General features: G+C 52.3%; 10 protein-coding genes across 10 annotated transcripts; 5 read left to right on the forward strand and 5 right to left on the reverse strand.

The window, feature by feature from the left end:
* Positions 1 to 440: 440 nt before the first annotated feature.
* Positions 441 to 2,668, reverse strand: POSPLADRAFT_1031804 (hypothetical protein; the record flags this gene model as incomplete). Its single annotated transcript, XM_024476813.1, has 6 exons — positions 441 to 835; positions 1,269 to 1,503; positions 1,557 to 1,614; positions 1,669 to 2,301; positions 2,357 to 2,472; positions 2,534 to 2,668. 6 exons carry the CDS (start codon positions 2,666 to 2,668, stop codon positions 441 to 443), a joined length of 1,572 nt encoding a protein of 523 aa, XP_024341603.1.
* A 637-nt stretch (positions 2,669 to 3,305) lies between these two features.
* Positions 3,306 to 4,983, reverse strand: POSPLADRAFT_1044259 (hypothetical protein; the record flags this gene model as incomplete). Its single annotated transcript, XM_024478503.1, has 5 exons — positions 3,306 to 3,862; positions 3,926 to 4,039; positions 4,086 to 4,261; positions 4,542 to 4,631; positions 4,679 to 4,983. The coding sequence occupies 5 exons, from the start codon at positions 4,981 to 4,983 to the stop codon at positions 3,306 to 3,308; spliced, it is 1,242 nt and encodes a 413-aa protein (XP_024341604.1).
* A 446-nt stretch (positions 4,984 to 5,429) lies between these two features.
* On the forward strand, positions 5,430 to 6,359 carry POSPLADRAFT_1178357 (hypothetical protein; the record flags this gene model as incomplete). The annotated part of the gene is made up of 4 exons (XM_024488587.1): positions 5,430 to 5,559; positions 5,637 to 5,764; positions 5,816 to 5,863; positions 5,917 to 6,359. 4 exons carry the CDS (start codon positions 5,430 to 5,432, stop codon positions 5,962 to 5,964), a joined length of 354 nt encoding a protein of 117 aa, XP_024341605.1. The 3' UTR covers positions 5,965 to 6,359.
* A 486-nt stretch (positions 6,360 to 6,845) lies between these two features.
* POSPLADRAFT_1044261 (hypothetical protein) lies at positions 6,846 to 11,510 on the forward strand (the record flags this gene model as incomplete). The annotated part of the gene is made up of 8 exons (XM_024478504.1): positions 6,846 to 6,893; positions 6,957 to 7,069; positions 7,134 to 7,284; positions 7,339 to 7,673; positions 7,729 to 7,802; positions 7,859 to 9,277; positions 9,411 to 9,698; positions 9,913 to 11,510. The coding sequence occupies 8 exons, from the start codon at positions 6,846 to 6,848 to the stop codon at positions 11,508 to 11,510; spliced, it is 4,026 nt and encodes a 1,341-aa protein (XP_024341606.1).
* Positions 11,511 to 11,817: 307 nt separating this feature from the next.
* POSPLADRAFT_1044262 (hypothetical protein) lies at positions 11,818 to 14,116 on the reverse strand (the record flags this gene model as incomplete). Its single annotated transcript, XM_024478505.1, has 6 exons — positions 11,818 to 12,154; positions 12,215 to 12,540; positions 12,593 to 12,722; positions 12,774 to 13,529; positions 13,584 to 13,944; positions 13,999 to 14,116. The coding sequence occupies 6 exons, from the start codon at positions 14,114 to 14,116 to the stop codon at positions 11,818 to 11,820; spliced, it is 2,028 nt and encodes a 675-aa protein (XP_024341607.1).
* Positions 14,117 to 15,197: 1,081 nt separating this feature from the next.
* On the forward strand, positions 15,198 to 16,229 carry POSPLADRAFT_1122698 (hypothetical protein; the record flags this gene model as incomplete). The annotated part of the gene is made up of 2 exons (XM_024483530.1): positions 15,198 to 15,516; positions 15,574 to 16,229. Coding segments are annotated over 2 exons (975 nt in total), but the record flags the coding sequence as incomplete, so codon positions are not given.
* A 187-nt stretch (positions 16,230 to 16,416) lies between these two features.
* On the forward strand, positions 16,417 to 20,571 carry POSPLADRAFT_1178360 (hypothetical protein; the record flags this gene model as incomplete). Its single annotated transcript, XM_024488588.1, has 16 exons — positions 16,417 to 16,731; positions 16,777 to 17,090; positions 17,139 to 17,340; positions 17,396 to 17,598; positions 17,653 to 17,905; positions 17,995 to 18,065; positions 18,122 to 18,372; positions 18,425 to 18,717; positions 18,778 to 19,083; positions 19,131 to 19,191; positions 19,245 to 19,363; positions 19,432 to 19,544; positions 19,595 to 19,700; positions 19,755 to 19,935; positions 19,988 to 20,122; positions 20,174 to 20,571. 16 exons carry the CDS (start codon positions 16,417 to 16,419, stop codon positions 20,569 to 20,571), a joined length of 3,321 nt encoding a protein of 1,106 aa, XP_024341609.1.
* A 606-nt stretch (positions 20,572 to 21,177) lies between these two features.
* Positions 21,178 to 21,751, reverse strand: POSPLADRAFT_1064930 (hypothetical protein). Its single transcript, XM_024481872.1, has 2 exons — positions 21,556 to 21,751; positions 21,178 to 21,485 (listed from the first exon to the last, which is right to left on the reverse strand). Exons 1-2 carry the CDS (start codon positions 21,611 to 21,613, stop codon positions 21,325 to 21,327), a joined length of 219 nt encoding a protein of 72 aa, XP_024341610.1. The 5' UTR covers positions 21,614 to 21,751; the 3' UTR covers positions 21,178 to 21,324.
* POSPLADRAFT_1044265 (hypothetical protein) lies at positions 21,684 to 22,476 on the reverse strand (the record flags this gene model as incomplete). The annotated part of the gene is made up of 3 exons (XM_024478506.1): positions 21,684 to 21,751; positions 21,822 to 22,138; positions 22,166 to 22,476. 3 exons carry the CDS (start codon positions 22,474 to 22,476, stop codon positions 21,684 to 21,686), a joined length of 696 nt encoding a protein of 231 aa, XP_024341611.1.
* Positions 22,477 to 23,704: 1,228 nt separating this feature from the next.
* POSPLADRAFT_1134594 (hypothetical protein) lies at positions 23,705 to 24,732 on the forward strand (the record flags this gene model as incomplete). Its single annotated transcript, XM_024484497.1, has 4 exons — positions 23,705 to 23,966; positions 24,023 to 24,226; positions 24,296 to 24,497; positions 24,558 to 24,732. The coding sequence occupies 4 exons, from the start codon at positions 23,705 to 23,707 to the stop codon at positions 24,730 to 24,732; spliced, it is 843 nt and encodes a 280-aa protein (XP_024341612.1).
* Positions 24,733 to 24,884: the final 152 nt, after the last annotated feature.

A 24,884-nucleotide genomic window follows, 5' to 3' on the forward strand; every position in this document is an offset into this window, starting at 1 on the left:
TTCAAACGCCGGGCTGTCGGATCACAGCTGATGCTCTCCGGTGCGGAGAATTGTATGTTCGTTATGGCCATCGGCCCCAACAATTATTCACGCGACATCTTCGTGTTCTACAAAGTGCAAATGTTCTTTGTTTGCGATTCGTTGACTTGGGCGTACTGACCATTTCCTAAATTACCCTGCCAGTGCTCATCATAACCTTTCCGCTATCCTGGCCGGGAACACTTCTCGACAAAGCGACCTTGTCCAGTACAATAAATGAAGCGCATACACCGTATTGCGGCCCTTATTTCGAAACGTTAGACAACAATTTGTGGCTCGTCTCCGCTACATTCTCCTTCCTTCAGTGATCTGGTCGAATCACCTTCACCCCTCAGGTCATCGGCGTCGAGATGAAGAAGTCGCCGATTCGCTGCGTCTCGGACGACTCGTGGCCTGACCCATCACCCCTGGCTGGGCGTGGATGCCGTCTCTTGTGTTTTGCGCTCGAGGAGAGGCTCATTGTACACAGCGCCAGTCGGGGAAGGTGGCTCGAAGGTGGCTGTTGACGCGATCTCTTCTGCATCTTCCGCTTTGGTTGTTGCAATCAGCGCCGCCAGTCCCAATTTGCCGCAAACAGTGGTCCGGTGTGTGGCGTCATCTGACGAGTTGATCATGCTTCCGCAATCGCCACACGTAATATAAGAGGAGACTAGTGGCACGAGCGAAGGCAATTGCTTTGCAGAAGAATCCGAGTCCTGCGCGTGCTTGTTGTGTGATCCTGCAGAAGATTTTGACGGCGACGCGGCGGGTGATGGTTCTGTGTGGGGTCTTGGCGATTCGGAGTCGATGCCACTGTCTACAGATGACATGACGGAGAGCGTGGAGAGCGTATGGTGTGAGGAAGCAAGTGTATCTAAGCTCGCCTCTTTTATAGAGCAAAGTCGGGAAGATCAAAAGCCCGGAGACAAAGGGCTATGTCATTTTTGTGGGTCCAAGAAGGTTCAGCCTCGCGATTGCGGCAAACAAGGGGCAAAGGTAAACTCTCCACAACTCCACAATATACGATGTTGACCAATTTCGCTAAGCAGTAACCTCTATACCATCTGGTATAACATGCTCAAACATGATTTAGAAAAGGATTCCAAAAATTGAACGATACATCACATCGACTACTGGCTACAAAACAAACAAACATAATGCTACATGTGCGTTGATGATCGTGATTGTCCGTGTCGTCATAATCTCATAGCGATCAGGATCCCATGTCCAATTATATCACAAAAAAATACCACCGAAAATACCACAGGCGACAGCAACTGCGCTTGAGCGGTGGCTGAACGGAAATGTAATGTCACTGTCCGATGTTGTAGAACTTGTTGAAGTGCCATTGATCTGCTTGGCCTTAGCCTCAAACGCGGCGAAGTTGTTCGAGCTCGACTCGACGGCGTTGACGGAGAAGACCATGCCAGCGCCACAGTGGCTTTTGGGATTGGTCTGTCTACAGTAGGCCCAGATGGGCGCCGTCTACAGAGACCACTTAGTGCACAAGTTCTGGCTTGTGGTGTGAAGAGACGTACATCATTGACCTGAATTGTGAACGTCGGGTAAGGGGATGCATTCGTTGAGACAGGCATGCTACAGGTGCATGAGGGATTACACAAGACAGAGCAATTTATAAACGCCACATACAATCCGGAATCAAAGCCTACTTGGCCGTTCGTGCTCGTCTTCGCGAGGCTGATGCAAGGGTCGGCGAAACTGCTTTGTGTGGCAGTATGGTTCGCCTGCATGAATCGGAAGGTGACTGTATCGCCCACTTCTGCAGAGATGTTCGATGGCGAATACGTCAGTTCTCCGTTCGCACCGACCAACACAAGATGGTCGGATGATGTCGTAGTAGCTGGTGGGGCAGAACTTGAGGCGCTTGCGAACGACGTGGCCTGAGATGATTGTGGAACTGGCACGGATACAGTGATAGTGATACCACCGACAGTAGAAGAAGCATTCGCGGAAGCTGTGGTGGTGGAAGCAGAAATAGAAGTCGAAGATATTGTAGAAGAATTTGATACGACAGTGCTCGAGGTCGTTGCATTAGCAGACGCTGTCGTAGATGTCGTAGAGGCAGCCGAAGAGTTCGACGTTACGTTGTCCATGGCATTAGCTTTAAATGTCGCAAATTGGTTTCCTGGATTGATTGCAAAAACCATGCCTTGCTCGCAATGATTTGCCTGACGGCAGAACGCCCACACGGGGTTCATGTCTACCACCGTGTATTCGGCTGCAGGGAAAGTCCCATTTGTGTCATTTTCCGCTACAGGAACGCTTGATCATAGAATGAGTCAAGGGATACGAGCAATCACTCCATGAAATGGCTTACAATCCCGAGTCAAACCCGTCGTTCAGAAGCTGACAGGGATCGTCTAGGGAGGACTGAGACACAGTGTGATTTTCCTGCCTGAACGAAAACACTACAGTGTCGCCCGGGTTGGCATTCTGTCCAGCCAGCTGAGAGTCAGACGGGTTTCAGTACATAATTTAAAAGCACGATACTGACTACATATTCCGGATTGTATCTCAGAATGCCAGGTCCACCGACGACCACTTGATGTTCAGCAGCAAATACAAACGTAACAGGAATAATGGCGAGCAACGCAAGCGTAAGAACTCGGCTAGAGGAAAAGCTGAACATTGCTGGTGAATTTGAATTGATTATATGGCTTCGTAGACAGGTGAAGGTCAATGAACGTTGGACCAGCCAATACAAAGTCCAGGGGGGAACGTAAAGGAAGCGTGAGTAGATGCAGGGGTAGGAGTATGAGACCATTGAACATGAAGATTTATATACAAAGAACAATGGCAACTGAAGCGCGGATGTGAAGCACGGACGCGACGAGGGACAATAACGTGAACGCTTTTGTTCAAGACGTGGTCACGTGTGTGTTACCTTCCTTTTTAGGAAGGTGTTCAAGAACGTTGCCGCCATAGCATTAGTTTTGCGAGTCATTGGTTGATACGTTGGACGTACAACTGGCTACTGGTAAGTATAGCAGTCAAGAAAAGTTCAGTGTAGCAAAACGGGCATACAAATCTTGCGCATGCATTCATACGGGACCCCCTAGTCTAGCTGACATGAAGACACCGCTGACAGACGCGGTCATGCAGCTGTTGCGCGATAATCATTTCCAGTTTCGTATTCGCAGCACTACTCGCGTAGTTAAATCACTGTTCCAATGCATATTACCTTGGGCATAGAAAATGAAAAATATCGCATAGTATACATGCATTTGTCCGTATGGTGTGACACTGTAGATCCACGGTAGATTGAGTTACTGTCCGTCGGTTAATTGTTTCTCCTGGATATTGAATGCGTCCCCGTATATCCCCATAAATTGAGTCCACTTATCCACAACGGGTATCACGATGTTTTCCAGCTCTCTGTCTTTGAAGGGACCGTCTGGCGCACGGGGTAACGGGAAGATCTCGCGATGCATTTTGCCGCCTGTTAGAACAGTTAGGTTAAGACGTCGACGTAAGGAAGGGCAGTGATGCTGACAGTCTGAACATGGCGCTTTCTTCGGAATCTCTGCCAGCTTCCGCTCTCCCTCTATATTCGGATACTTCGGATCAAGATACGGCGCATAACGAAGTTGGTCGGCGAGCTCGAGATGAATTAGACGCTCTAGGCGATGACACCATGCGGCCGGTTTGCCTTGTTTGACACCACCCCCGACTATGCCTTGGTCTCGCTCGTCCACCGAGCTGGGGGCCCAGTGTCGTAAGTGGGGAACCCTCGATCCGCACTGTTTCTCCCATTCGCCGAGTCTCTTGTTCAAGGTCACGGTACGCCCCACCTTGAAGCACAGATAATCGGGACCATGTAGATCTGGCAGAAGAGTGCGACTATGTTGTTGCCACAACGGAATGGATCCAAACGAGTATTACGTACCTCGATATTGATAAACATAAATGTAACCGGGCTCGTCAGCGGCAGATATAACCCTTTGCATTTCCTTTCGCAGTGCAGCCTGGGTATTAGGATGCAGATAACTCGGGATCCAGTCTATTCGGCATTAGCAGGCATTTATATGGGAGATGACCCGTTGTACCTGCAAAATCTACCCATATGTCGCCTTTCAACGGGAACTGAGTATGTTTGAGTTGTTCCTTCAAATGCTGGTGGCAGAATCGCTCTTGCTTCGGCTCTACATCTGGATCTACGGCATCGAGAGAGACGGGCTGCTTTACGACTCGTGAACAGCGAGCGCCAGCCTTCGTAAAGGCGCTGCATCGGTTGTCATTAATTATGGTAGTTACAAGCGTGCTGGGTGAAGGGGGATTCGATGCTGCACGTGCGCGGCCTCCTTGATGGGAGGGCCTGAGAGGGCCTGAAGCAGATATAATGGTCGCTGGCGCATGTTGTAGGGGGGATGACGCGACTCGTCGGTCTAATCCAGGCGGACGAGCAATAGATGGTCTTGGGGGGTCCGTGTGCGGTCTAGTATCAACAGGAACAAGAGGTGGGCGGGAGGGACGCCTGGGCTGTGCCGCGGAAACGTCCTCACCCAGGGTTTGTGCGTACTGCATAGTCCTCGATGTTGGTACTATGTCCATCCGCGGGGGTATGGGCAAGGGTCCAGGTCGGGGTTGCGTGGCTGCAGAGGTCGATCGAATATGTTCTGGCCAACTAGGTGTCCCGTACGACGAGTGGGATGCAGGTAGTACACCATTACGCCCGGACTGCCCGGACTGCGTCTGCGGGACACTTGGTAGGCTGTTGCCCAGTGCCGGGTTAAACCCACCGATAAATGCGCTATTTGCTAACGGAACTGTTTGCACACTGCTGATCGTTGCACGGGCCATGTCCTTCGTGAGCTGGTCGACGTCATGGCGCCGCGATGTGGCCTGTGTGGACATTGATCCGGATTGTCGCTCGGACCGCGGAGTATCGGTCGAAGAGGGATCCGACTTGCGACGCTTGCGAAATAGGGAGAACATACAGGTCATATCACGCTGCAGCCCATATGTTATATGTGTCTGGTCTGTGCGACTGTCTTTGTAGGGACATATGTAGGCAGACAAAGAGCTATGCAGCAACGCGTACAGCCACCGGTTGACACCGGTTGCACCGCTATCGCACCGTCTACAGAAACGAAGTTCCCCAGAAGAGATGTCCGGTCAAGCAGGCGGCTGTGTTGTCGCAGGCAGGCGGAAGTCGCGAGGCAAACCTGTACAGACGAAGGGGGTGAAGTGCGTGACCAGCCGCGAGTGATCACGACCATCAGGATGCTCTGTCACGTCACGCCAATTATATGATCGGACGCGTTGCTTCCTCTGTCCAGTGCTCTCTCCCCTCCCGAACGCTAGCGCTGAACACCCAGTCTAACATATATAGAGGACGGAAGTAACAAAACATGGAGGATCCAGAGCTTGCTGCAATTCGTGCTGCAAGAATGAACCAGTTGCAGCAGAGTACCCCCCGAGGAGGCGAGAGCGGGGAAGACGATGGCAAACGAGCCGCAGAAGAGCAGATGCGAAGAGATCTTCTGGCAACCGTCCTGGACTCTGCAGCACGAGAGCGATGTACGCCGATTCCGACTTGTTCATCGCTAGTGTAACTCACGCTGATCATCGTTCCGCGTCTGTTATTTTGAATGCAGTATCGCGCATTGCCCTCGTCAGTCCACAGAGATCGCAACAAATCGAGGCGATTCTATTACGAATGGCCCAGACGGGACAGCTACGGGGGCGTGTCAGTGAAAACCAGTTGATAGACTTGTTGGAGCAGGTGCGTCTGAACCTCTTCGCATTAGTATATGCGATGCCCATTGGACGTCAGGCAGAAGATGCGCAATCTAAAGGGGCCCCGAAGAAAGGTACTATTGTGGTGCGTGTCAAAAGCTCTTCATTAGCAGTCTTACTTAACGATCTTCGTACCAGTTCCAACGGAGAAAGGGAGGCGTCGACGATGATGACTTTGATATCTAACATCCCCTCTAACTGCCCTCGTCTGTGTCATGCTGTGAATATGCTCTCCTGCAAGCTCCAATCTGCTTTCAATGCTGATACTCGGAATGGAGATGCTTCCGAAAGGTGCATTATCTAAAACCAACAATAGTCGACAGCTCTTCATCGACCAATGGTTATGATGCTGAAAGCTACCAGTCGCGCTGCGCCGATATAACACCTCGCTCTCAGGGCCCCTCCGTCACGCGACATTCAGACCATTACTCTCCTGGGAACTGGAGACAGCATAGTTACCTACTCAGTCCGAGCTCCGGGATCGATGTCCAGGAATGCTTGCCCAATCAGCGCCAGGGTATGTGTGTCGATGGCGAAAAGCTATCTTCTACACACCCCCCTCTATGCAATGTCTGAGACAATAGACAGAGCTTTGACCGATGAGTCTTGTCGGAATAGATGAACCCTTAGACAAGACAAGAATAAGAAGTTGCTGCATTTGCCTTTTGCGTCTCGATCGGACGTTTGTCAAGGATAGGCGTCTATTTGTGGTCTTGTTTGTCGTTGTTTTCGAATACCGCCACATGAGCCCTGTAAAACGCCTTTGTCGCGTTCAACCACGATCTCACTTGCTGCTTCCGCCGTTCCTGTCTCCGAATCACTTTCATACAATCAGAGTGTCGTTTCGAACACGATGTCATCTCGAGTACACCCGCACTCGCCGCTGCCAGCCCCGGCGCTGCACGCCACCTACCCTTCAGCTCAATCCAAGTCGCACGTCCTTGCTGGAGTCCAGGACGCGTACTGGAGTGACGACGAAGCCGTGAGTATTTTCTACCGCATATTCTGAGCCTGTGTAAACTTCAGAGCTGCAGGAGGATGCCGAATGTCCACTCTGTTTGGAAGAGATGGATATCTCGGACCTTAACTTCAAGCCATGCCCTTGTGGCTATCAGGTACATTTTCCTCCTCAATTCAACAGCATGTATGCGCTAATGCTTGGGCTCTGCCACATCTAGATTTGCCGTTTCTGTTGGCACCATATTAAGGAGAACCTCAATCGGCGCTGCCCTGCTTGTAGGAGAGAATACACCGATGAAACAGTTCAGTTCAAGCCTATTAATAAGGAAGAGTGAGCAGGACATTCTCCCCGGTCTTTTACCTCACAACATTCTCATTATATGCATCTCTCTCAGCCACAAGCGTTTGACACAACAGAAGAAGCAGAGAGAGCGCGAACGCAAGGAGCTGGATGCTCTAGGTCGGCGCCACCTGGCCAACGTGCGTGTGGTACAGCGCAACGTGGTGTATGTGGTGGGCATGGGCCCTCGCTTTGCGAAAGAAGAGGTAGGCGGCCGTCGCGAGATTCTGTTATAGGCGACATTGCTGACTTTGCAGCAGCTCATTCCAACGTTGCGTTCGAGCGAATACTTTGGCCAGTATGGCAAGATCTCGAAGATTGTGATTGTGAAACGTACACCCTCTGGAGGCCGCGCCCCCGTGGTGGGGCTGTACATCACCTATCACAGACGAGAAGACGCCGCGCGGGCAATTGCAGCGGTCGATGGAGCGCCGTCGCCGGGTGGTGGTCACGAGATTATGAGGGCCAGCCATGGTACGACAAAGTACTGTATGGCGTTCCTGCGGGGCGTTACTTGCACGGATCATGGCTGCATGAATTTACACGAATGGGGGGATGAGAAGGACTGCTTCACGAAGGAAGATCTGACCACACTGTATGCTATGTGCAACTTATGGTTTTATGGTCCGAGTATTGACCATGCATTGCAGCAAACACACGATGAAGGACACAGAGACTCGATCGAGAACGACCACAACCGTTCGTAAGGCGGATGAAGCGGATGGTGAGGCATACCTAAATTCAAAGACATCATTTGTTTGGCTCATCCTTGAGCCACAGGGCTTCCCCGCGCAGCGTCGTGGGCCAACAAGGCCCCAACTACGCTCGTGAGTAGCACATTGCACAACAATGCAACTGTGTCGAGTTCGAGCACCGCACGCCAACCACGGCGTGGAACTGGCACCCGCCAGCAACGATCTGGATCTACTCCAACGACTACCGCAGAACCGCGTTCTAATGGCAAAGACCGAAGGGGAGCTCAAGCAGGCAAGGCGCCCTCGCAGGCCTCATCTTCTCGCCCCGCAACCCCTTCGCACAACAGACCAGCTACGCCGAGTGCTGGGAAGGTACCGAAACTCAAGGAGCCCTCCCCACCGCCTGTACCTGCGCGATCGCCTACACCGTCTGCAACAGCAGAGTCTGACAGTGGATCAGCAGGTCAGGATACTACGCTGGTTGCGTCGCCCGAATGCACGCCTCCCCCAAAGATCCCGTCTGCACCTCCAGGTCTCCCTACCGTACCTCCGGGCCTGTCTGCACCCCCAGGTCTTCCTCCGCCATCCTCCCGCACGACGTCTGCTATGGCATCCCCTTTGCAGATTTCTTCGGCGCAGTCATCATATCAGATGTCCTCGCAGGCGCAAGCTCTCATGGAGGACTTAAAGGCAAGGCGTGAAATGCCGCAGGTCTTGACAGAGCGCAGTCCGTTCCCCGATTTCGATCGCATGTTGCAGACGCTTAGTGGCGGCGATGGCGACGGAGGTTTCAGTTTCAACTTAGATCCCGCGTTGGCTGGCGAAGCTGCTGACGCCCCGCTAAATCTGCCAGAGCTGGAGATCGACGCAAGCACCCCGTTCCACGGTACCTTCCTAGATACGTTCCCAGCTCTGAGGCACAACCCTGCTGCTAGTCCGCTGATGGGACCGCCCGGGATCCCATACCCGCCTCGTACTCTCTACGATTCTCTCGGTATGCGACAGCCGACTATTGAGCGACAGTCGACGGGGAGCTCTGGGTATACGGGCTCGTTCAATCCCTTCGCAGACTCTAACGAAGAGTCGCAGTCCAAGCGCTTTTCTCCGCTGGACGAGGAGCGTCAGGTCTCACGGTTCGGATTCGCCCGTGGACGACAAGGCTCGAGCTCGTCTTCAGTACACCCCGCTTCGCCTCTGAGCAACGTTGACAACGTCCCGCATATGCCATTCTACAACTCGTCCGAGCATAACTCCCCGGTCACCCGCACACCGCCGCAATGGACCTATCAAGCAAGGCAGCCCCTTCATGGCTTTGCCCACCACGACGGTGGTTCTGCCATGAGCTCGCCGTTGGCTCGGCACGCCCAGGCTCAGTCACTGTATCAGCAGCAACAGCCGCAGCTATCTAGCCAGTTCCAGCCCTTCGATTCCGGAGTGAGCGAGGCGCAGCTCAGAGAGCTAATCACGTCGAGTCGCACGAACCATATGCGCAACGGCTTGTCTGGTAGGACATCATACTTGTATAACGTGGCGACATATTGATGACCGAGCGTTCTATTCCGTTCTCCTTATGTACATTTCCTTGGACTTGTATTCAATCACACTTTTCAATTTCACGACATGTTTGTATTATCCAGATCAGGCATCATATCCAGTGAACCCCACCCAGCCTTTCAACGACCCTGCGATCATGTCAGCGAGGTTGGCATCTCCCGTTCTTTCTCAGGCTGTGACCAACCACGGGTTTCTAAAAATTCCTTTGGTCGACAGCTTCTCGCCGAGTCATGTCGGGTATGGCCCACCTCCAGGCCTATCGATGGCGAATGGACCGGTCACGAACAGCCCCAGTCTCGTCAACCATCACGCGTATGGCCTCGCAAACAGAACAGTAGCAAATCTGGAGGTTGCCCAAACTAATGGTCAAGGTGAGTAGTTTTGACATTCACAGGGGAGGATCCTAGGTGTCATATCGAGCACCATACTTTCAGTGCTGCACTAGAAGCACGCGCCGTGATCCTCCATGGCTCGTGGCAAACGCTCGGTTCCCTCCTTGTTGCAACTCCTTTCCCCCAGTAGGATATTATGCGAATACCTGCTGACATACTCTTGTCCTGCCTATATTCGTCGTTCATTGTCAAGTCTCGACATCTCCTTCTCTTGAACCCTCCGTCGCCCCTTCTCCTGCCTTATCTTCTTCCGATTTCCCTGCGTTGTCGGCTGCTGTGGAACTGCGCCGTGAGCAGCCACATTCTGGTCCGACATCTTCCGCTGGTACCCCAGATGTTGATAGTGCCGCGCAGACCAAGGCAGACCGTAAGGCCGCAAAACTGGCTGAAAGGCAGCGCATCGCGCAGGAGAAAGCAGCCACCAAGGCAGCCGAGAAAGAGAGGAGGGCTGCTGAGAAAGAGAAGGCCGCTGCGCTCAAAGTCGAGAAGGACCGTTTGGCCAAGGAGAAAGTGGAGGAAGAGAGGATCGAAAGGGAAAGAGTGGAGAAGCAGCGAGCAGAAATAGAGCGGGTGGAGAGAGAGCATGCCTACAAGGAACGGGTTGAGCGAGAACAGGCTGCCAAAGAAAAAGCGGAGCAAGAACGCGCTGCTAAGGAGCGTCTCGAGCAGGAGAAGACTGAGAAGCAGGCACAAGCGAAGAAGGCTGCAGCTGCGAAAGCTGCAGCATCGCAACCTCCGAAACAAAGCGACGGCGAGGAATCTGCTCAATCGGAAAACCTTCCAAAACATACTCAGGCTGCTAAGCAGACTCCCGCTGGGTCGCCCAAGCTTGCCATTCAGGTCCCCATCCTGTCGAAGATGCCTAAGAAGAGCAAGCCTGTCACAAAGCCCATCAAGATCCCTAAGGAGGATGTCATCTCAGAATCAGCCTCGGCTCTCCCATCTGCGACTAACTCAGAAGCTCCTCCTTTCCCTGACGGACGTGGGACGGAAAGCAGCTCGAACAACTCGCGTGCACAATCAGTTGATCACTCGCTTATCAGTCAGACCACTTCAGTCGAGAGGATGCTCGAGGATCTCGACTGCGAATTCCCTCACCTCCACATTTCGGAACACCCATTTTTCGACTTGCAGAAGATTAACCCTGCCGCAAAGATGCCGCTCGAATACGGCCCGCTCGTGCATGCGCTCTCCGCGTTGTCTGTTGGAGGAGGCTCGTTTGCAAACAACATGCCCTCAGGTTCGATCGACCACGCCGTTTCCTCGTTCCAGCAATTGCTCGAGACGCTTACTCAGACAATTTCGGACTTGCTCCGGCTGTTGCCCCGCAAGACCTGGGATGATAATTCGTCGTTTGACGGCGTGTTACGCGACATGCTGAAAGGCGACGACTTCCTCGATGAAGGAGAAGACCAGAACGGGCAAGTCAAAGAAGATGAGGTCGCTGCACTGACGCTTGCTCTGGAACGGCGGGCACGTTGGATGGAGGTACAGCTGTCAAAATTGGAAGAGCTGCATCGAGACATCAACATCGCTGCTGTGCGTGCTGTGCTAGCCTTCAACGACAACGGATGGGATTACTACCAATCACTTCCGCGCGTGGGCAACACACTTGCGCGATTCGATATCCTCGGCATAATCAATGAGAACGACGAGGCCCGACCGATGACGGCAGATGAGTTGGAGGAGAAATTATTAAAGGCGAAGGATGCGGCCGCGTTCGCGGAAGCCGAGCTGCGCGAGTCGATGCAGCGGCTGCAGGTGATGAAGCCAGCGCATCTCGAGGAATAAGGTACACACTTTAGCGCAGAGGCGATAGGGAAGACACTAGTCGTATACATAAATAGCGAAGTATATCCATATAATTTGACGCAGACAAAAGGTTGTTTTTAATTCGGTCCGTCAGTGTTCGTGTTCAGGAGGCACACATTCTCAATTCAATCCAAATCCGACGTTCGATTGCTCAACGTTGACAACATCACAAGTAGCGGGATACAGCAGGCGGACGAGTCCCCGGCTAAAAATGCAATCATTCCCTGCGATTTGTACATTCCTTCCATTCTTCCTCAGGGTTCTCGATCGGTGCATAACCTACGTCTCATCCGAAGTAATCTAATGGATAGCCGAGATAGTCGCATTGCGGCTGTTCAGCGAATTCGGACATGAAGCTCTGCCACTGGAGAGTCCTTAATGGGGTCAAACCGACAGTAGCGGTCGTGACCGGGAGCCACGGCTCCTCTTCCGAAAGTTGGAGCAGTGTGCCAGTGTACCCGCGCGCAAGCAGGAAGCCGGGATCTGGGTTAGGATTGTAGGTGCGAGCGAAGGAGGTCCAAACGTCCAGCATGCGCTGCATGAATGGTAGGTCCTGGTCGTCGCGATATGGGGCCGTGGTCGGCAAAGTCCCAAATACGTACCAAAGCTCTCCTGAATGACATCTATACGGCGAAGAACATCAGGATTCAAATCAATTCACAAGTATTGTACCGGTCACGCACTTGAAATACTCCAGGGAAGGATCACCATACGGATACTCTTCGGTTATCGGTGCGTTGCACACGGGGTAATTTGGACTGTAGCCGGAAGGCTGATAGCTCCTGTTGTATTGGTAGAACCATACGCTCTCGAAGAGGTCGTGTTGTATGGCGGACCATGCTGTTGCTTGATCCAAACAACGGAATTCAACATCGGTCGCGGTGCGAGCGGTCACATTGAATACATCGAGCGTGGCGTTCGTTCCCGTCGGTTCAGGGAAGAGACTATTGTTTGCAACGCTGGCCGGCAAGTACTGTTCCAGAAGACCCTGCGTAAGGTTACCGCTTGTCTGTATGGCGAATACGTGAGATCGTCATCATGTAAGACCGTGGAAGACATACAGGGTACCCGATGAAAGCGGCACCATCATCGCGCATATACCCCATCATAGTGTGAACATTAGCAATGGGTGCAGTGCCGTTTAGGATGAGTTCCGTCGTTTTGATGTAAGTGCCGTCGACAACAAGATATCTAGGGGGAGTATGAGCATGGTTAGGTAGGCGCGGGAAAAAAAAAACTAACCTAGCCACGTTAGTAAGGCTAACGAGCTCGTAAGCATCGTAGGCTCTCAGGCATGCCAGAGCATCTGTGATGTTACATCCTATCTCCTCCAGGATCGGGTACACCGCGACCTCCACTTCCTCCGGTATGGTGTAGTACAACGAGTACGTAGTGGCGTAGTCTGAGCCAGCGAGGTTGCTCATTGGCACAGCAGCGGCGTACTTCCCGATCGCCTCAGACGAGCCCAGCAACGCGCGTACAGATCCAGCACCAGCAGACTGGCCGGAGATAGTGATCCGGTTCACATCTCCGCCGAAAGCGGTGATGTACTCCCTCACCCAGTCCAGCGCAGCAACCTGATCAGCGATCCCAAAGTTGCCGTTCGTCACCCCGTCCTCAAGCGCGAGGAAGCCGAGCGTGGACAGACGGTAGTTAATGGTGACAACTACAACATCGCCGCGGGACGCCATATTGCCACCTGCGAATGTCGGGTCTGAGCCTGTACCACTGGTGAACGCGCCGCCATGAATCCAAAAGAGGACAGGCTTGAGACTCGAGGCGGACACGGTATAAGGATCAAGGGGAATATAGGGAGTCCAAATATTCAGATAAAGACAGTCCTCGCTGCCTGTTGGAACTCCAGCCTGGATGCATTCGGGCCCATAAGCGGTTGCATTCAGGGTTTTAGAACCGGTGTATGGCGTCGAATAGGTGAAACGTGTCGGGGGATCAACGTACGGGATACCCTCGAATTTGAAGGAGAGTTGATCGCGGTAGCTGTAAGAATTCTCAGCATGTGGCTGCCAAGCGAGAAAGTATGGTCGCACGCACCCTGTTATTGTTAGATCATTCGAAAGCACTGTGAGCATGTTGCTCGGTTCGGCATATGTCCCATAAGCGGAGCTCTGACTACACAGCGCGGGCAGCTCTGTGTCGCATGACACAGTAGTAACAATCCCTAGACTGTCAACAGCGGTGCACGAATCGCCGACTGATTCGACCCAATAAAATTGACTTGAGCCATAGGCACCCTCATAAGCCTGGTACTGAAGCAGGGGCACGAGCTCGGTGCTGAAGAAGGTCTGGTTAACGGGAAGCAAGGTCTCGCTCAAGCCGGCGCAAGCGGTAGCAGCGTCTTGCTGAGCACGCGGAGTGAGAAGCAGGACGCTCTTGTGCTCCGAAGCAGTATACGCTTGAAAACAAATATCAGGGGTAATCTCCTGACATATATTGAAGCAAGAAATACCGTCTAGATCGTTGTAGTATAAAAGTGTTATGTCGCTATTGACCGAAGACGGCGTCGGGATAGTGAGTGCGAAGGGGAGCAATGCTAGAGCGCAGAGCGCCAGAGTGAAGATGACCATCTTGCGTTGCTTCAGAACGCAAGTCGCGCTCACTTACCAGCTCAACGAGGACCAGCAGAATTGCAGATCATCTCAATGATGCATTATATACCTTTTCCCTGGCAGTCCTGGTATATAAATTCTCCCGAACCAGCCCGGGAGGAATAAGTGTGAACAATGCGTTCGCACGAGAACGATTCATGTGTACTTCGTAAATTCTTGCGGGCCGCCTAAAGTTACTAGGAGAACAGCAAATCGCCATGAATGCATCCTCGTGATCGCGATGATTCCCCCGTGAATTCCTCCGGGGTTGGTAACGGAGCACCTTTAGCCTACTCACCTGACTATTGTGGCTTTGTCTGAGATGGGGGCATTGTGATACTTCTGTACGGGGATAGGATATTTCAGAAGGACTTCAAGTTGTATCAAGTATTCAAGAGTTGTGATTAACTTCAACATCTGGGAGATGGTTATTGAAGCCGAAGCCCCGGATCTGAGATGAATTCACGATTTCTGATCGATTACATAATACGCCGTGTGAGTGTCGATTTTTTTTAAGGTCGACGGCAACCATCCAATGCACAACCGTTGTCTGCGACTTACTACGGCTGTTCTAACACATAGAGACCCTCCAGTGCGCTCCCGGTCTTGACTCTTTAAATCAGGACGTCAGTCGCTAGAAACACGTACGAAGTCGGTGGGTACCCTACTTGCTCATGCAATGCTGTGTGATGAAACGCACTGGGCTCTGAGTCTCATGACAATCTTGATGTCATGCATTACGCTCACTGAGCGGCGGCCTAGAAAACCGTTTACTGATTCCCTCCTTCCTTCACTGAACCTGAAATACTAAGGCTGACTATGATTCACGCCCACAGCACGTCCTAGATGGAAATAACGAATTCTACGTCTGGAGATGTAGAAGAGTCCGCTGTCGATGTTAGCGAAGCAACAGTACAGCAATTCTCTGAGCTAGTGGATGGAATGCGAGAGAGCATGGTTTCGGTACGCCGGGTCGTGCAATCTCTACAAGAAAAGTACGTGCAGCCCCAGTAATGTCATCAACTTGGCTGATGTCTTTGGCAGAAAAGACACACCAGAGCTCGATACAAAGAGCGGTATCTCGCTGCTGTCCGTAAAGCATCATTTGATGCTGTCGTACCTCCAGTCATTGACCCTTGTATCTTCACGGCGAGCAGCTGGGGATTCCCTGATAGAAAGAACGCCTCCTTCACTGTCATTTAGCGCTAGTGATCGTGGACCTCGTGGATCTGGTGTGGGCGACAGGGTCGATTCGCTCATCGAGGCACGAGTGGCCCTCGAGAAGATCAAAATGCTTGAGGGTAGAATGCAGTACCAGATCGAAAAGCTCGTAAGGGTCGCCGAGGAGGCGACTATGTCCAACGAAAATTTCGTCAATGGTAAGCTGTTAAGCTCCGCTATGGTAAAAGCGTTGACTTATAGTCTTCTTCATCTAGACCCTCTTGCATTCCGGCCAAATCCTGCGGCCCTCATGGACCAGGGTTCCGGATCCGAGGATGAAGAGGAAGGTGTTAAAGGGGCGGAGCGCGACGGAGTCTACCGACCCCCCAAGCTCGCGCCTGTGCCCTACACGGAGTCGCGGAAAGACAAGGAAAAGTCACGGCGAGCACCGATACCCAGTGCACTTTCCACCTTGTCGCACCTCGACCCGACGAAACCTTACGTGGAGTCTACATCTGGGCTGGGCTCAACGCCCGCGCTGATGTCCCAGCGCGCACGCGAACTGCATCGTATGACGGAGTTCGAAGAAGAAAACATGACGCGACTTGTAATGAAGAAGCGGGAGGCGAAGCGGAGGAAACAGGACGAGGAGGACCTCGCGCTCGGTGGCACAGGAGCCGCTTCCGGTCGGCGTGGCCGCGGAGGTGGATTCAACGACGAGTTTGCCGACATTCTCAAATCGGTTGGGCGCAGTCAGAATGGTGCTCTTGGGGATGGGTACGAGGAGCTCAGACAGAGAGGGAAGAAGGCGGACGTGTTAGCCCGGTCGAGGACGCGCGGTGCAGACGATGATGACCTGCAGGGCGATGACGGCCCGAAACCGAGGAAGAGGAGCAGATTCGAGAAGGAGGTCAAGGCGGCTAAGAAACGAGCACCATTGAAGCGTAGATAAGACGTACCAGATAGATAGATTCAACGCTATTGCTGGCTTCAAAGTAGTGGGTTTGGGGACGCTTACTTATAATTATATATCACTTGTGTACAGATACCGATCTGACAAGCAGCGATCTGTGGTGGTGGCGTCTCTTCGACCACTACCTTCATGCTGCCACCTCCGAATGTCTTCAAGATACAGGCCACTTGATACTATAACATATCAGCGGGACATTTTTCCTGAGGCAATCACTGCGCTTCAATTCGATCCAGTCTCTGACACACTCTGGGCTGGAACTAACTCCGGATATGTATCTGCGTACTACACCTTCCATGGCTTGCGCGGTGTCTCGTTTCCTGTTGGCGGAGGACTTGCGGTGAAGAATATCAGTGCGACTGACTCCGTTGTCCGCGCGTTTGCATTAGCTAGTGAGGGCATCGGGACATGGACAAAGGGGGGCATGAACAAGTGGTTCTACAGGTACGCCCTTGAGGTCTGTGTGATCTGCACGCGCCCCTGATGTCTAAGCAGGGCTCCAGTGCAGATAACTGCTGCCTCGCACAATGCGAGTCCTTCTAGCATCTTCGCTCTTGGAACGAGCACACCGGAACTGCTCCTGGTCAACTCAGGAACGGGCGATGTGGTGCGCCGCTCTCAAGTACCGTCGATCATGACACACCTCGTGTGGTCTGGGCTTCATCTCATATCTGGCTCTTCGGACGGCTATTTGCGCACCCACGACGTACGCGAGGGCACTCGGGCAATGAGCAGTGCCAGCAGCGTCAGAGCGCACGAAAGCGGCATTCAAGGCGTAGAGGCTTACAACCACTATGTCTACACGATCGGCCTTGGTACTAGGTGATATGCTCGTCTGTGCGCCTCTCCCGCCGCTGACCTGGGCGCTAGGCAAGGACGGCCGTACCCCGATCCCCTCGTCAAGCTCTATGACTTGCGTACGATGAAACCGCTCCCGCCGCTCCCGTTTCAGAACGGCCCTGCATTCCTAAACCGGATCAACTCACGGCCCAACAGCCTGGTCATCACTTCTAATCAAGGCCTTGTCAACATTGTAGATGCGACGAATCCTGCCATCACCGAGTTCTACCAGGTACGAACGTGCAGTCAACTCATCGCAAACAAGGAACGACCTGACACATACACAGCTCGACTCGCCATCGTTCATCACTTCCGCTGCTGTATCTCCGACTGGTGGATACATGGCATTCGGTGATTCTGACGGGACAATACTTTTGATGACGGCTGAAGAGGAAGGCTCCGAAATGCCCTTCAATGGCTTCAAAGGCAAATCCATCGAGTGGTCAGATGTCCCTGAACCACTGCCGTTGATTGAATGGACCGATTTTACGTGAGCGAAAGCTCTTCTAGTGTATCTTGTTCGAGGCTTGAACCACACCCGCAGACCGCTGAACATGATTGGCATGCCACACTTCAATGAGCCCCTTTTGTCGGCGTGGACACCAAACTTTCTCGTGCAAGGGATGCATTTCCCGCCACCTGCAAAGATACCGCAGCAGATATTAAGCTCCTTGAAGTACAACGACAACGTGGGTTATGCGGCACTGCCTAAAGAGCTCAGAGGACGGCGGAATCTAGCGATCACTGCTCCAAAGAAGAGCGGTGCTCGTTTCAGAAGTGGCAAGGCGCATCAAAGGGTGCGTCTGGTTGAGGTCGGGTGACTATACAGGAACTAACTCATGTTCAGTCAGAGCCCGAGACACCGACGTTCGAGTACGACCCGGAGGCGATACCGAAATCGTACCGTAAGGTAGAGATCGAGTATTCGAAGTTTGGCGTCGAGGATTTTGACTTCGGGTATATCGTTTATATTCGCCGCCTAGAGCGAGATTGCTCACCTCACAATGCTGCAGGTTCTACAATCACACAGAGTTCAGCGGACTGGAAACTCATATCTCCAACTCGTACACGAACCCCATCGTTCAGCTCATGCATTACACCATGCCAATACGCCGCCTCGCCAAGTCGCACAATGCCACAGATTGTCCACGGGAGCACTGTCTCTTGTGTGAGTTAGGTTTTGTCGTGCGTATGCTTGAGGATGCGAGGGGCACGAATTGCCAAGCGAGCAACTTCTGCAAAACTGTCGGTGTATTGGCCCAAAGTGAGCGCTTCCACGGTACATCGTCCAGAACGTTCTACTGAAGTGTTGGTAGTGAACAATGCTATTGAGCTCATCGACTTTGGTCGCGAATCTGCCGAGCTGAACTATGGGCACATGATCCAGGCGTTCCACAGGTTCCTGGTGGACCATATGAGTTCCGAAGGCAATTCATTCCCGCACAACCCCAACTTGCTCCCTTCGATTACCTCTTCTCTCAACTCTCCTGCGCCCATCACGCAACTTCTGGGCATCGACGCAAAGAATATCATTACATGCTTACACTGTAAGGCTGTAAGGGAAAAAGAGAATATGACTCACGTCATTGACATGACTTACCCTCGAAAAGTGCGTAGATTTGCCCTTAAAGTAACGATTTTTCACGAGTAGTCTTGTCTCTGTACACAGCCTCTCTCCGGTGATGCTATTAACGATTCAAGTTTTGCTTCCGTCCTGCAGCACTCCCTCCTGCGTCCGACCACGCACAAGGCCACGTGCCAGACGTGCAAGCAGTTCTCGACGTTTGAGTCACGGCGATCTATCCGCTCCCGAGACCTTCCGCCTATTCTGGCCATCAACGCCAACGCGTTCAATGAAGAAACGCATAAATATTGGCGGGATAATCGAAATCAGACCTTCTTGAAACCCACGGTAGAGATCCATGGGCAGTTTGAGGGGATGGAAGATCCCGAAGCCGTCCTGTATGAACTGAGGGTATGCTGATTCTCAACAGCGTGAATGGAAGTTGACATATATTGTAGGCATTGGTGGTACAAGTCGTGACAAAGGAGCAGCACTCGCATCTTGTTGCTATCGTGAAAGGTGCGGCTCTGACGTCTACGGGTAAGCTTCCAAGCTAACCTCGCCGGCGCCAGTACCGGAAGAGGAACAACCGCAGGATCCTGAGACAGATGGCCCGTGGTACATATTCAACGACTTTGTGGTTCACAACATATCAGAAGAAGAAGCACTTAGCATACCAGGCTCATGGAAGGTAATATAAGGTTTGTTCTTGCACTTCGACGATGCCTCACTCCATCACCATGCTCGCTATATGCGCAGGTCCCGGCCGTAGTATACTTGGAGCGTGTAGACCTTTGCTCTAAGTTGAACTTCAGCAGTCTACCTGAGACCATTGATCAGTCGATACTCTGCCGTGATACCAATATCGCTCAGTATGTGACAGCAGCAGAAGGTTCCCAGAATTCACTGACGTCTTCGCTAGATCTCGTGACAAGAGACTGATGAAACATGAACCTTTGCGCTTCGAGGAACTGCCTAACCCTGGGACCCTTATTGCTATTGATGCGGAATTCGTTTCGATGCAGCAGGTACGCTACCGGTCATCACTAATGCAAGCATTGTCTTACCTCCGTGGGGTATAGGAGGAGACAGAGTATCGCTCCGACGGCACCAAGAAAGTCCTTCGGCCGGCTCGCCTCAGTCTTGCTCGCGTGTCCGTCCTCCGCGGAGAAGGCCCGAGGGAGGGCGTTCCATTCATCGATGATCATATTCACACGAGCGAGATCATTGTGGACTACCTCACAGAGTTCTCTGGGATCAAATGTAGGCCCAAGTCCATCGCCGCATTACGTGCACCGAGCTAACTGTCACACAGACGGTGATCTTGACCCTAATATCACAAGATACACTTTGACGCCGCTGAAGGTGGTTTACAAGAAGCTGCGTCTACTCGTGGATAGAGGGTGTATATTCATCGGACACGGTTTATCGAAGGATTTCCGCATAATCAGTAAGAGTGGCAATTCTCCAGTGTAACAGGACCTAACCTTCCCATGCGCAGATATATTCGTTCCTCCTGACCAAGTCATCGATACTGTAGATCTCTATTTTCTCCCACATCGACAGCGGCGGCTGTCATTAAGGTTCTTGGCCTGGTTGGTTCTTGAGGAAAACATTCAAACCGAAACCCACGACTCTATCGAGGATGCGCTATCTGCGCTAAGATTGTACAAGGCTTACCAAGACTTCGAGTCTCAAGGAACTTTTGATCAGAAGCTGGAGGAGCTGTACAGGGAAGGGAAGAAAATTGTACGTCCACAGCGCGCTCCGTTCGCTTGGCGTATCTCACAGTCTCGTCCAGAATTGGCGGCCGCCTCCTCGCCCCGGTGTTTCTCCTCCAGTTTCAGAAACCGTCAGCCAAGCATCAAGTCCCATTCCTCAGTTCACTCTCAACCCTAGTCCTTTGCCATCTGCATTCGTGCCGGGAGCATATTCAAGCCCTCTAGCAATGTCAAGTTTCTCCCCGCAGCAACATCTTGGCCAGCATCCTGTCTTTCAGTCAAACTGGAGGAGCCGATGAGTATGGTACTTTCATACTAGGGCGAGATGCTCAGTCAAGACATAGATTCATTCCCGTGTAGTGTAATACTAACATGTACTCCATACCGTCTGTAGCGCTACTTCAAGTCATAGCAAAGTTCCCTTCCTTTGATGAGAATCCAACACGGAAAGCTGCAAAGCTGTATACATGTAGGCGCTTTGAAGCCTGCAGATCACAGGTCATCGCTTGCGATGAGCGCAAACTCCAATAGTAAGGATCGTGGGGAATACCTGCGACCTGTTGTGGAACCGGTCCCAATTGAAGTTTATGCGCGTGAGCGCGATACCGAAGTACGCAACGGTGAGACCTTTCGCGCAGGTGAATCTGTCCGCCAGCCTGACAGTAGCACATGCTGGGTTAGGAAAGCGGTCGTCGAAACAGAATCCGCCAATCAAGCCACAGGGACCCGACTAGAGCGCTGCTTTTAGACAGCAGTCATCTTAGCATCCATTCTATCCCATTCATGAGGGCTGCGGGGCACATGACAACATAACTAGAGTATATAGTACAGTGCTGACGTCGTATAAACTCGCCACATTTTGGATACTGTGACTGCATCGAATGATCAGCACTCAGTCACGAAGCAAGGATCGACTTGATGGACCAACGTGCTACCAGATCATATCCTGCACCGCTTCCCACATCTGCAATTTTCGCCTCCGCACAAAGCTCTTGAAGCAGTCGGTGCATTCCTCACAGAGTGACTGACTTCCTTCAGAGTCGGTGCTTTCGCTGTCTGGAATCGACCCAGATGCGCAAACCAAGCATTCGTCTAGAGCACCAAATGGATCGACGCTCTCCTGAGTGTACCGTCGGTGTTCCATGACGAGGCGTTGCAATACCTGAGGACACCCGCTTGAATATTCGCATGACCCGCCAGTAACCTGGAAGACCATGCATGTCCGATCTGAGACGGACGCCCCTGTGAGATACTCCCGGACCCGAAGCACACGTGCCAAATCGGACCTTGTCAGGAGGTTCCACCGTACTGTCTGCCTCCCGGCGCGAAGAGCCCAAGGCGTACGGCCGGACCGCTCACTATTCCAGTCGTCATTCAGTATCGACGCCCGTGCGACGCGGATAAATGCTGCGACCAGAACATCGGGACACTGGAACTCTTCCGCGAACTTAATGGCCAAGGCAGGTTCGGGGAAGCGGTCGTCTAGGTAGAGACCGTCGAGCTTCCCTTGTATTGCACTTGGCCCTAAGTGCTGCCGACGGACAGCGGCAATTCCGGCCTCCATCCTGTCCCACTCGTCTACATTTTGCGGCCAGTCGGCGGCAAAATGTTCCAGAATGCGGATACGCAACGGCTCTATCTGGTATTTGTGGGCGAGGCGAAGAATGCCTCCGACAAGGAGTGGTGTGTTTGGATCCAACCGCTTGTATGGTATTTCCCTGACGCATGAATGATTCAGCTCGCATCTGGTAAGCAGTTGAGGATAAGCTTACGAGGGATTATACAGAGCGTTCAGGAGACTGGCGAGGTCCTTCCCGTCATCTTGAAGCTTCACTAAAGGCACGCCTTCATGTGTCTCGTCGGCGTCGAGATTCTCTGGCGCTGGAAGGCCGAACATGTCGGCAAATACAGGCGAATGATGTTTCAGAATGAAGCTGTGAACGCGGAAGATTTGCATGATATCAACGGGCAACCCGTTCAAATCAGAGAGGCGTTGTTTCGCTAAGAGAGCTACATCGCCATCAGGGAAATAGAGAGTAGGATGGTGTTGAATAGGCACTGTCGCTGCTGAGGATTCGGACATGCTGGGTTCTAGTTGGTCAAGTTCGCTTCCAAGCGATGTCAGTACAGCGCCCACCACACCTCGTTGCCGGGCAACCGACACGGCTCCAGCCGCACTCCAACCGCGTCCGAGTTACGGCACCAGGGCAAAAACGCCGCGCGAACCGCACAATGCAGTTCTGTAAGAGGATGCGGAACCCACTAATTGAAGCCACCTGGCGTTCGGCTACACTTGAAATAGACAAAGTGCAGCGCCCAGGCGCGGGGGACGTGACTACCTGTCATATCAAACGTGATGCGTCCCGTTACGACTCTAAACCATCACGGTTTGATATCCGCGCTGGTAGTTCACGAAACTACTACGATGACTTGATGCAGCACTCGTTTACACAAGCCCGCCATCGAGTTCTGCACTCACCACCTGCTTACTCCTTCCATGTGTTTCGGGCTTTCATCCTTTGTACCGCCACGTGTCGTGCGGTATGGGTCCATATGTTAGTAGTTTCTCACACTTAGGCAAGTTAACAGCTTTGCCCGTCGGTTTCAAATGTCTGTTTTAAACCCCGATGATCAATTCCATTGTATACCAGATTGCAGCGTTGATCCTATTTACATTCATGGGTAGCTTGCACGTATTGCTTGTGTTATCTCCGACTTGCACGGATAGCACGTTGGCGATTGCCACTCCCTGTCGCGATCCGACTGCAAAAGTGGAGCCGTTTGGTATAAGATGCATGATGACACAGCCACCAACGTCTGATGCGCTATTGCGAGGCACACGGGCAGCCTAATGGGCAGACAAGGACCCCAGTCGGAGAACCTGTTCCAGTAAACATCGAAGACGGACATTTCTGGCAAAAGAGTAAAGGGTCCAGGGTAGGACCATGGTCCCGACCGCTGATTCTGGATTTGCATTGCCTGTGCGTAATAGTATTTGACTAGGTCTGATAATATGAAATCGGTTGTGAATCGAGCCACCAGTCATTCTGGACTAGATCCAGCAACGGATTCCAATAAAGCATTATGATGCTTGCGGCGCTTGTGGAGGCATCTTCTATTCTGCTCACATTCAAGATCCCACGGACCATCAGACAGCCGAAGTCAGCGAGGAACGCAACGCGATCTGCATGGCCAGATACGGCCTCTCTATCCCACTGTCATATCGCGGCCCACACTTGTGTCATGAGACGCTTGTATAAAAGTCGTATTGCGAGTTCTCGTCATTCACTCCTCCTTCTACCTGGAACAATATGGCATCATTCATCCTCATCGCGTCAAGGCGCATAACCCTGGGGATACTATCGAGCTTGCTGAATGTCCTGACGAATCTCGGTGTCGTGGTGTGGGACTTGGGCTTGACCTTGTTCAATCTACTAGCACCACTTAGACCAGCAAACTGTGTCGTGCCCGAAGGCCACCCAGGCGCAGGCGGGCGTTGGCCGGAGTACATTGCACCCAAAGAGGGTGATAGCAGGAGTGCGTGTCCTGCGTTGAACGCAATGGCGAATCATGGTAGAGTTCGGTGCCCCTCAGCTCGAGATAGTCATAACCCAGCGTTACCCCGGCAGGCATTCTCCCTCGGTCAGGACGTAACATATCCTTCCGCGAGATGAACACGGCCATCCGTTCGACATACAACTACTCGCCGACTTTCTGCTTTTTTGTCCCGAACTACATGGCTGGGTTGCTCGGTAAGAGCTATTGGAATGACACGCTCGACCTAGAGGACATCAGCGTACATAATGGAATTGAACATGACGCTTCCTTGACACGTTCGTACCCCATGCATAGGTCTCATGAGCAGCACGCTAATTGCTTTATCAACCTATTGTGCCCTATAGGTGAAGATACCTATATTGAACCTGACCAAGGAAAGCCTTGCGAGCGTCTCATTACGGAGCTCCTTGCTTCTGGAACAGGTCCGGGGGGTGATATTACCCCTGCCGATCTGTCCCGAGCTCAAGGTAAACGACGTGTAGAGGCCATGAAGACTAACGGCCAATTCACGCTTTCAACCTTCCACAAGCTTTTTGGAAGCACGAAGTAGGAGAACATTCTTGTCAGATATCCTAACATTATGCTGATCTGTAAACTTATCGCTAGTGCGTCAAATCTGCTAGCAACATTCGATGGAAAAGTGGATGACCTCCGACCTTTCTTGCTTGAGGAACGCATCCCGGAGGGCTGGCAGTCACGCATACGGTATTCAAAAGGCCTCACAATTACCTCATTCCAGAGTACGATACTGAGGGTGGAATTAGGGATCGCGGAAAAGTGATCAATGCGCCAGAGATACTCGGCGTTGACAGTAGTTATGACCAGTCGGCTTGAACGGTGTAGCACAACCGCGAGCGACATCATTACGTCTATATAAGTGAGCGAAAAAAGTGTGACGGTTAAATTTGCCGTGTATTGTTCTTGCCTTTGGGC

Source organism: Postia placenta (genome assembly GCF_002117355.1).
Source record: "Postia placenta MAD-698-R-SB12 unplaced genomic scaffold POSPLAscaffold_3, whole genome shotgun sequence".
NCBI classification, from domain to species: domain Eukaryota; kingdom Fungi; phylum Basidiomycota; class Agaricomycetes; order Polyporales; family Adustoporiaceae; genus Rhodonia; species Rhodonia placenta.

Coding starts and splice junctions, on each gene's coding strand:
- POSPLADRAFT_1064930 (XM_024481872.1), bottom strand. CDS start 21,613: ATGCATGGTCTTCCAGGTTACTGGCGGGTCATGCGAATATTCAAGCGG. Junction 21,486..21,555: donor ATTCAAGCGGGTGTCCTCAG/GTATTGCAACGC, acceptor TTGGTGCTCTAG/ACGAATGCTTGGTTTGCGCA.